At 37.7% G+C, this 11005-nt stretch overlaps 1 protein-coding gene and 1 long non-coding RNA gene across 2 annotated transcripts; one reads left to right on the top strand and one right to left on the bottom strand.

Annotated features, from left to right (window-relative positions):
* The first annotated feature begins 5861 nt into the window (after positions 1-5861).
* LOC106333824 lies at positions 5862-7514 on the top strand. The gene is made up of 5 exons (XR_001268473.1): positions 5862-6302; positions 6446-6641; positions 6754-6939; positions 7040-7199; positions 7306-7514. It is a non-coding gene; the product is annotated as an uncharacterized LOC106333824 (long non-coding RNA).
* Positions 7515-9551: 2037 nt separating this feature from the next.
* LOC106330740 (zinc finger BED domain-containing protein DAYSLEEPER-like) lies at positions 9552-10265 on the bottom strand. Its single transcript, XM_013769163.1, has 3 exons — positions 10064-10265; positions 9910-9992; positions 9552-9824 (listed from the first exon to the last, which is right to left on the bottom strand). Exons 1-3 carry the CDS (start codon positions 10263-10265, stop codon positions 9552-9554), a joined length of 558 nt encoding a protein of 185 aa, XP_013624617.1.
* Positions 10266-11005: the final 740 nt, after the last annotated feature.

Here is an 11005-nt window from a genome sequence, read left to right as displayed (position 1 = left end):
TCTCTCAAGGCTTTCTGAAAGAAGATTTCTACCAAGAGCCGAAGGACATCTCATAATCAACATATGCCAGACTTGGAATGCAACAGCGCAGCATTGGAAATCTTCAGCATAAGATGCTCGCTGGTGAGGTTGCTAGAGAAAGATTAAAGAATCAGTGGACCAGAGGAGATGAAACAATAAGAAGCTTCATTAGCACTTGGTTCCAGATGAGCAAAGATGAAGTGGACACTTGCATACAAGCAAGTGGTCACTTTGATCATTACTAGCCATAACCAACCTCCAAAGTCAAGCTAAATTACTATAACAAAGCGCTGAGTGGGAGGCAACCCACTATTAGGTAACTTCTTATAGTTTTAATATTTACAAGTTATTTATTTTCGTTTTTAATATTCTTGCAGGTCAAAAAAAAAAGAACCAAGGAGCGGATACTTGTCATCGACCGATGAGACAAGGTCGACATCGACCGACATCACAACACCAGAAACGATCGATAGACACTTCCCTGTGTCGATCGACATCGACATCAGCGATCAGGTATATCATACTCCTTGTTACATATTGTCCTTATGATTTATGTTTTCACCAAACGCCAACTAAATGCACACTATGACAGTGTAATTTAAGTCTCGGAGGAGGTTTACTGATAATAGTTTACTATGAATTTTATAAATATTTTCATAAAGTTTTATTGAGTCAAGAAAGGGACTATGAAATTTTTCAAATTTTTCTTACTCATCTAACCACTCTTTAGCACCATCCTTAGATTTATTAACTGCAGAATGTACTATAGATGCTAAAGTGGATCAGCCTGCCAGTTATTCACACTTGCTGAGAATGTTTAAATGAACCAAAGTTGACCTCCAACCTAATTGAGCTTAACTTACTTGTCTTGGGGCTTGATATACATTGGACCGGAATCCTGCTGCAAGTATGTAAGGTAAAAGCCTGTGTGTCGCTAGTTCCCCTCTCCCTCCCCTTCAGTTATAAAAAGGATTAGACCATGATTTGGTGGCTACAAACATTAAAGCTTGATTCATAAAAATTCTAGAAAGAGATAAATGTCAAAAAGAAGTGAACAGGATCTGGTGGCTAAAATCATTAGAGTGATTCATGGAAACCTGTCCAAATATCTCAGTCAATTAAAAAAATAAAACGATACCCTTTTAAAAAGGGAGATATTGACTGAGAAAAAGAGATAAGAGAGGGAGGAAAGGAAGTGGATAAGACTACATGTGTGTTCAGATAATTGCTTGAGTTGATTACATGTGTTCAGTGATCGATACTCTCAAGGTAAAGCCTACATCTTTTAATTACATGTATTAAATGAGGTCAGTAGAGGGATTAGTCAGACATGATTTGCTAAGTTGTTGGATGAATGGAATTGGTTGCTAAACTAAGATATTGCATATATAGTATTTCTAAAGTTGAGATTGACTTGATGTGGTTGCAATATTGTTGAGGTGGTGATAGTGAGTTCTTAAATTATGTTAGTCCCTGCTGTTTCAAAAACACCTTTCAAAGAGACTGCTCGTTGTTTTGCTTGAGGACAAGCAAAAGAGTAAGTCTGAGGGTGTTGGTATACCATGGATTTTCCCCATTCCATGGTATATATGTGCTTTTAAATACTTTATAGCCGTTTTGAAGTCTTTTTAGTATGTTTTCAGGTTTTGGAGTGATTTGGAGGAAAGTGGTGATTTTGGTGCATTTTGGAGATAAAATGATAAAGACCCATAGCTGACCATCGACCATAACTATCTATTGATGGGCGAATGCAATAATATATCGACACACACTCCGTGTTGTCTATCGACGGCGAAGCACGCAGAGGCCAGAATGGTTCCAACCGAGTTTAAGCCCAAGTTCCACAAGATTTACCAGATTACCCGTTACAAGTTTTAACCTAATATTTATGTGCTCTGCCATTGTTCTAGGCAACACAGGCTTTCTTACTTTCATTCAGAAAAATACTTAGAGTCTTAGGGTTGGAGAGAATATCCAATAACTCCTTCAGAGATTTGTGATTGGAACTCCAGTTTTTCTATTGTATTCTATCTTATGCAATTTTCATATCTCTTTGTTATGAATTGCTTAGCTATGTCTGAGTATTTCTCGTTAGATTTAGGGTTCAGATATTCATGAGAGATTAGCCCAAAATATAGAATTGCTAAGTGTCAGGAATATGAATCAACTAAAATGTTCTTAATGCATGTGTTCAACAATAGCTAACTAGGACCTTGCCTTTAGATAGTAGGGCGCAAGCGGAAGTTTTGTTCTGTGTCTGGTTAGTTTAGATTGTGCTAGGATTACTAGAAACAAGCAGAAGCTGATTTAGTTAAACCTAGTGAACACGTCAAACCCGCGCGATAACGCTCCCTGGAAGGTTCATCGATCGACAACTCGCTAATTGCATCGATCGACGGGCTGAAAGGTGCATCGATCGACACCCCGTTGTTGGAATCGATCGACACTTTCTCAGGACCAACAAGCGAAAGCTGAGATCCTAGATCCGGCGATAGATAGTCTAAATGTACAAAAGTTAATCAACTATTCTTATTGTTTGAGTTCTAGAATATCCATATATGCTTAGTAATCTATATATCTATAATCCTAATTGTTTGAATAGAAACCCTAAGTCTAACGTTTTCCATATATGTCTTAAAACCCCAATCAATCAATCAAGCAATTACTTGTTCACCCTATTTACTGCTTTAAAACCTACTTGCCTAGCTTTACTACATAACTAGATAGATCTATTGTGTTTCATATCTCCCTGTGAATTTGATCCCTAAGTATTACAACTAAACCTCTTATTTGAGAGAGTAAATCACTCTTTAGGGTAATTTGAGTGATATCAGGTGATCAAGCCTAGACTTAGCACTAAGAACAACTAGATGAGGAACTATTTAAAACACCTTAATAACAATTCAGGTTAGCAATAAATAAATCTACCTTTGAAGAACCCTAAATCTTACAATAAGACTACTCAGACATATTCATAAGAAACATTATGATGGTTTGAATAATACTTAAATAAAATAAAGATGAAAAGCAAACAAAAGTAGAGTAAGAAATAAAGGGAGTTCAAGATCTTCTCTGATATGAAGTTCAAATCTCTCTCTCCAATCCTAAGCTCTCTTCTCTAAGTGTAGAGATGTCTGCCTCAAAAATTATTCTCTCTCTAAAAGTTTGTCTCTAGGTAAAACGTTAAAAAACCCATAATAAATAGCCTAACAGGCGGCCAGAGACTCATGGTGCAAATCTTGGAACTTATGGGTAAAACTCATAGTTTCCTTTAATCATTAGTAAACTTCGCGGATGGCTCGCTGTCGATCGACGTTGATAGTGATCCATCGATCGATGTTTTCTTCAATAATCGACTCCGTCTTCATGTTTTCAGCAATGCTTTCTTAAAAACCTCCAAAATGCTCCAAAATCACCACTTTACTCCAATGGGTACCTGAACCTGTAAATACCTAAAAACTCCAAAATGCATATAAAAGACTCTAAAACATATATAAATCATGAGTAAAAGTGGGTAAAATCTGTGGCATATCAAGAGTCATGCAAGCGGAACCTGGTTCCTCTCGTACATGACCTCGTGGAAGCGCGATCTTGTCATTCAAGGCGAACATGGTTCCTTCTTCATTCTCTCAGCTTCCTCGATCTTCTCTTTCTCCAACCGCTTGATGGTCGCTCGGGCAGTATATTTCCTCAAGATCGGTGGCCCTTTGCTTAGCCTGCTTGCACTCCCGGTAATGGTGATTTCTCTTGGCGACCACTTCCTTGGCTTTCTCAAGGACTTCCTTCTTAATATTCTCAAATTCGGCATCCTTTGCCTTGATTGTCAGTTTTTCTTCAGCAAGTTTGGCCTTCGCTTTTTGCAGGGCCAACTGATTCTCCAATATCAGGAGATTCGAACGAGCGGTGGCCTGACAGAGAAAAGAAAAATAGTTAGCCGCATGTAAAACGTTGAACCAACAACGATATGAATAAGGGTAAACCAAGACTTACAATCAATTATGCACAAGCTGTGTCAGGAAACTTGTCCGGGAAAGCGAGCTCTGATACCTTTGGAATCAGCCTCACTCCTCTTTTAATCTGAGGTATCTGATTACCGAAAGCATCGAAATCGTTGACAAGCGTCACGTCCTTATCATAGCAAAATTCCACGCATTCAGTCGTGGTCACCGGAGGCTTCTTAGTCGGAGGATTCGACCCTTTCCAAAACGCACGCCGGAAAGCAGGTAGAACTACCCTTCAAGGGGGAGAAGTAGCAGAAACCCCATGCTCTTCCTTGCTGCCTAAAGCATGTGACAAAGTGCAGGCAGACCGATCGACAGATCCCTTTTGTCTCTTTTTAGGCGTCTCATCAGACGACCACTTCCGTTTTGTCCCCGAAGTTTTCTTCTGCTCCCCTTCGGAGGGGTTTTTAGGAATATCCACCTGAAGATCCCCACGATCTTCCTCCACCCAAATGTCAGAGCGATCGTCGTCTCTTTGACTGTTTTTTTCCGCATAAGGATTGACCTTCGTCTTCTTAGAGGACTTGTTATTTTTCTTCTTCTTCATATTTACGGGGCGAGTATCGACGTCTCGATCGATCAGCCCCTCCCCCATGGAATTAGCGGCATCATCCGTCGGGACCTTTGCCAGGTCGCTCAGCTTATATTGGGTCTCACCATCCGTCTCACTTGGGGCCATCATTGCCGGTTGGGCGCCGAGAATGTTGATGTAACTCGGATACTCTCTCGAGACTCTACCCATTAACAGAAGTTTCAAACTCTTTCCTTTCATGGCCGCACAAGGAATGTTCGATGCCCAATCGACTGAAACACACAAAAAAAACAGTAAGTTGATACACTGTTTGAACTTGCGCCGAGCGAGCGACCGCCGACTGAAAGCTATCGAAAGAAAAAAACAACCTTTGGCAATTCTTTTTTTGTTGACATCAGATTCGTTTCTGGTCGAAGTCCTTCGTGGGAACCGAAATTCACACTGTCAATTTTAGTAAATGGAGGAAAGCCAAGATTCTCGACTTTCCTTGAGGATCCAGATTATCTGCGTAAACACACGAATACGAAAAAGAAAAAGATAAGAAAATATCGATGGTAAATTGCACAGAGGCGTTTTATTGAATAATATGAATTGAGATTCAGAGTTTCACCGAAAATAGGATGAGTAGGAAATTGTTAACAATGGAGAATCGCAGAACCAAGCGGAAAAACATTCAAAGTATGAGAACTTGCTAGTCTAGCCACCTAAGTTCTAAATTCTCCTAAAGCTAACAAAACTCTCCTAGGTCTAAATTATCGGATCCTTGCGCTCCTTGTCTTAGCTCCCCTTTATATATTCCTCCTAGGTCGGTTTGGGCCTTCCTTTTCCGCTCCTGGGTCGAGTTCATATTTTTGCGGAAATATTCCATTTTTCTGATTTTCATGATTGTCTCTTGAAATTTGATATTTATCTTTTGCCACGTTTTAGACCTTTTGGACCGTTTTTCGTTGAAAATGTTTTTACGATTTCTTTTTGGAAGAAAAACCTTTAGTACGACACCGGTTTTACGAGATATCCCAAATTAATCATATAGTCGAGACAACCATGGTGTTAAGTTTAACCGTTATCATTTTTATACACACTACGAGAAATATGAATATTAATAGCAGTTCACGGTAGCACGAATTCACGAACTACTACTAAAACTGCTAATATCTGATTTCAGTTTTTTTCGTAGCATTTTATATTAGTGCTAGAAAAAAAATTAACTAAGCGGGAACATAAAAATGATTATAATAGCTGTAAAATGTTTTTGGAGGTAAAATACTTAGCCATTTTTTTCTTTTCCGCCATTCTCAGACTCGAACGTGCAAAATTGAAACCTAATAGAAACCTAAATTTTTGTCTTCATGAAGGTCGAAATGGTTTACTCTCCAATCGACACAGTCCTATCTGAATTACTACCTTCCTCTAGGACCTCTCCTATTCAAAACCCTGACGGAGAATTTCACGGTGAGGATTCATAAAACAGAGAACCGTGAACTGAACGTCCCTCTGCTCTCCTCCTTCACCATCGCTTCATAACGGCTCGATTCAGTCGGAAACGTCGCGATTCAGATATAGCTTAGCGGTTGATGCGTCGGTTGGGAAAAGCTCCGATTTTACCGTCGATGACGGCGGAGGATCAGCCTACAGCCATGGTGAAAGCGTGGGAAGCTTGCGAGTTTCTCAAAGAGTTACCGGAGATGAAGCTAGGTCACGTTCTTGAGGAGATCTGTGGGAATTTCCATGGGCATCGATTTGCGTAGGTAAAGTCTGAAGCTTTGAGTTTCTACTAATGGATAACCTCGTTGATGAATGAATGAATCCTTAGCTTGTTTTTTCTTAATCATATAACTTTCTTTGTTCTTTGTATATGTATTGATAAAGAGAATGTTTTTAATGGATGAAGGTTAGAGCGGGGATGGAGATGGCTATGATTGATACTGCTGCTAAGAGCGTTGGATTGAATTTTTGGAAACTATTTTGTGGGGCTAGCTTCAAATACAATCACCACCGATGTTACAGTTTGGTTCTAACTTTTAGCTCTTCATGTACTGTCCCTCTCCTCCTCGTCACCACCGTTCATCTCATCCTCGCCTCCTCCTGTAGTAATCTCTCTCTAGTCCTTTTTCTCTCGATAAACCCCTCAATCAAATCTTTATCCTGCATTCGTCGAATGTCTTTATTGATTTTTTTGATGTTGTGATTCTTTTGCAGAGAGCAAGAGTAAAAGGGTGACTTTGAAGCAGAACCACAAGCTCCTTAGTAATGTTAAGGAGGACCAAGAAGGCAAAGGATGCTAAGAAGCTCGGGCCGTAATCATGTGTAATCTCTGATTGAGATTGTAGTCAGCTTGACTATGTAATCAGCTTGACCCTTGTCTAAAGCGTAAACCTTTCTCCGGTTAGTTTGTAGCTTGACCCTTGTCTCTTTGACCCTTGTGCTTTGATTCAGATTTGGGATTTTATTCTTTTTTTTTCGTCTGTTTGTTTCTTGTGATTAGGAATCAGTTTCAGAAGGTTCTTTCTCAGGGATACAACAACTGTACCTGGATTCTGCTTTCTTTCTTATACAAATTCTTGTTTGACGAGTCCTGTGTGTCTCTCTACTGAAGTATGCTCTAATCTCTTTGGTTTTTTGGAGCTCTTCATTTACTCTTGCAGGTATGCTCTAATCTCTTTGGTTTATATGGAGCTATTTTGTATTGTTAGGTTAGACATTACCTGCATGAACATGCTCTGATTATGTATTTGTTTTATGATATTGTAGTCATCTGGATAGCTTATACCAAGAAGAGCAACAGCTCATGAGGGGGGGACCAAGCAACCATGTTCATGATGAGTTTATGTGCAGGCTCAAAATTTTTAAAGGGTCCTCCGATAGAATCCTCTTTAATTTTCTGATTCCGAAAGATTGAGAATCTGTCAATGTGCGTATTTGAATGATTAGGTTAGGAGGATACAAGTCTGATGATGAGTACTTGATATATGTATGTTTCAGATTTATGTTTAAAAATTAGATTATCATCTATATTTATAAAGATAATGATGTTTTTATTTCTCAATCTTCCAAAACCCCTAACTTTTAAATATTTCATCATAAACCTAAAAATAACACAAAAAGTAATATGATAAAAATAAAATTTAACACTAATAATAAATTAAACCCTAAACATGTCCTAAACCCTAAGTACATACCTCAAACCCTATATCCTAAATACAAATCTCAACAATAATATTTTAAATCTTGAATTAAAACTCTAAATTTAGTCATTTCTGAAAATTTAATCTCAACTGTATATTTGATTCCAAATTCCAAAACCATAATTACATACACTAAACTCTATTAAAAGTTGGGGGTTTTGGAGGATTGAGAAATAAAAATATCATTAACTCTAATGAAATACCATTACAAAACATTACTAAAATTATTTATTTTTAGATACCATTACAAAATATTACTATAATAGAAAGTTCAAATTTAAACTTAAAGTATATTCTAAAACTCAAATTATATACTTATTCCTAATGCTCAAACCCTAAATTTAATTCAGTTCACTCTATGAAACCCTAAACCCTAAATTAAGTTTAATTTCAAACATAAACATAAGCTGCCAAATATAATCTTTTCAATCTTAAATATACAATTAAACCTTGAACTCTAAACACCAGACCTATGTTACACAAAGCTTAACTTTTCAAATTAATCTTTCAATTCTAGTTTCAAAAATTTAATATCAAACCCTTGACCCTTAACCACAAAACATTTTATATTTTATGTTGGTTAATTTCACAAAGATGTGGATCACCATTCGTTCTAAAGTTAAAGTATATATATTTTCAATCTTCACCAATATCATAAAACACTAATCTATACAATAAATCTATACCTTAAACTCTATTTCATCATAAACCATAATTTCATTTCATATACCCCAAACATCAATAACAAATTTAAATTTTAAAATTTTAAATTCAAAGTTAAAATTAAAATTTTAAATTGTGAAATCTAATTCTTTGAATTTGTCTCAAAATAATTTTTGTACATTAAAATTTACCACTAATTACTTTGTGTATTAAAACAAAAATAGTTATAAAAGATATGATTGGTCAAAACAAAGTAACCAATAATGTGCAAGCACTAGGATTACACTATATTTTAATCATGACAGTTGATTAAACTACATCTAATGGACAAAAATGCATTGAAAAAAAAGCTTTTTGCAAAATTGACCTAAAACTCAATTTGAAGCTCTAATTGCTCCCAAAATCGATTTACCCTTTTTCTTTCTCCATTCTTATGAACTAAACACAACATCTCTCTCACTTTCTCTTAGTCCTGGGAAACGGGTCGGTCCCGCCCCGCATGACCCACCCCGCTGCGGGTTGAGGTCAATTTTGCAGTTTAAAATTTTACCTGCTTGACCCGCTAGGAGTTGAATCGATTAACCGCACCCGCCCCGCATTAATCAAGCGAGTCAAGAGGGTAACCCGCCAATATTTAAAAAAAAATCCAAATAACAAAAAAAATAGCAATACAAACGGAAATTGATTTTGGTTTCAGCAACAACATATAGTTTTAAGTTTCAGCAAGACAGCAACAACATACAAGTTCAACAAACACCAAACCATAAGTTTAAGTTTTAAGTTTTAACACACAACACAGCAAATTTAAAAACAAATTACATAGGGTCTTCTTCTTCTTATTCTTGCCACACCACAACACATCACATCACCACCTGAATTGGAGGCAAGCTCTCATTTTGATCACCAGAATCAGCCACCTCAATATCTGTCCAAAACTAGAAAAATATATGCTAAGCCTATCAGCATCTGTCCAAAACCAGAAAAATATATGCTAATCCTATTTGTTTCAGTCCAAAAACAGAAAAATATATGCTAAGCCTATTTGTTTCAGTCCAACACCAGAAAAATATATGCTAAGCCTATTTGTTTCACAGTTTCAGTCCAAAACGAGAATAAATAAGTGGAAGCAACTTACCATTGTCATATGGTTCAAAGTCGAGGGAGGAGACAGCTTCTGTACTTGTTTAGAACTCGTGAGCCAATGCTGAATGAGGACTCGGAGGCCACAGTAGTTATAGGAATGCTTAAAAGATCAGAAGCCATAGTAGCCAACACACCAAAGCGAAGAGAGTTGTCCTTCCAATAGGATAAAACATCCAAATTTGGAAAAGCCTTTACGTCCACCAGTGGTTCTTCCAGATACATATCCAATGCAGATTTTCCATTAGAATTCACACTGTTCTTGCGAAAGTTGTAAAAGTCCTACAAAATGCAAAGAAATAGGCTGTGTAAGAACAACATAAACTAAGTCTGAGAGATAATCCTAATACAAGAAATAGGCACTTACATCATATAAAGAGGTCTGTGATGATTCAACTCCAGCTACTGAATCGTCTGTGTTGTTTCCAGTTGATGGAGCAGCTTCTGTTTCTGGTTTAGATTGGATTTAAAAAGAAGTTCCAGCTTATCTGAGACATGAACCACCTTTTGCTCAGCAGTACCATCATCCAACTTTGTGAAGAAATAATCTAGTAGAGACAACTTAAATCTAGGATCAAACACTGCTGCCATTGCAAGAATCACACTGTACTCACGGCAATACTTGTCAAATTTAGCTTTCATTGCCCCAACCATCTCTACAATGACTTCTGAACTGTTGTTCTCATGCGATTTCAGCCACAACTCAATCTTGTACACTTGCATAAAGTACAAGTTAGAGGTAGGGTAAGTCGAACCAGAGATCAATTTGGTTGTCTCATCAAACGGTTGCAGCAGCTCACAGATTTGAATTCCCAAATCCCATTCTCTTTATGTGGGAAGAAGCTTGTAACTTGGATCAATCCCTCGATAACTACCAAAGGCTGCACGGTGCTTGATAGCTCTATCTAGCATCTTGAAGGTTGAGTTCCAACAGGTTGGGACATCCAATGTCAACCTGGGCCTTTGATCATTCACAAGCACAGAAGATTCTACACAACTCGTAAACAACTTTTGGCGAGAATCTGAAGCTTGAACATACTTGATGCTATCTCTGATTTTTCCTAAGGCATCACCCATCACCTTTAACCCTTCTTGAACGATCAGATTTAGAATATGGGCAGAGCATCTTACATGAAAGAAGTCTCCTCCACATAGCAAATTGTTCTGGATCACAAGCTGGCTCTTCAAGGTGTTCTGCATGTTGTCATTGTTGCTGGCATTATCTAGAGGCAGCGAGAATACCTTTCTCTCTATCCCCCACTCTTTCCACAGCTCTACAATCTTCATAGCCAAGTCTATACCAGTGGGAGGAGGAGGCATTGTGCAAAAACCAAGAATCTTGTTCTTCAGCTTCCAATGCTTATCAACGTAGTGGGCAGTCAGACAGATGTATCCTTCCACTGTTATAGCAGTCCAAAGATCTGATGTGAAGGAGATTCTACCAGGGACTTCAGACAACTCTA

This window comes from Brassica oleracea, chromosome C3 (assembly GCF_000695525.1).
Source record: "Brassica oleracea var. oleracea cultivar TO1000 chromosome C3, BOL, whole genome shotgun sequence".
In the NCBI taxonomy this organism is placed as follows: domain Eukaryota; kingdom Viridiplantae; phylum Streptophyta; class Magnoliopsida; order Brassicales; family Brassicaceae; genus Brassica; species Brassica oleracea.
Note: the sequence above shows the minus strand (reverse complement) of the source record. Positions and strands in the feature narration are given on the sequence as shown.

Coding starts and splice junctions, on each gene's coding strand:
- LOC106330740 (XM_013769163.1), bottom strand. CDS start 10,265: ATGCAAGTGTACAAGATTGAGTTGTGGCTGAAATCGCATGAGAACAAC. Junction 9,993..10,063: donor CTTCACAAAGTTGGATGATG/GTACTGCTGAGC, acceptor AATCTAAACCAG/AAACAGAAGCTGCTCCATCA. Junction 9,825..9,909: donor CACAGACCTCTTTATATGAT/GTAAGTGCCTAT, acceptor TGCATTTTGTAG/GACTTTTACAACTTTCGCAA.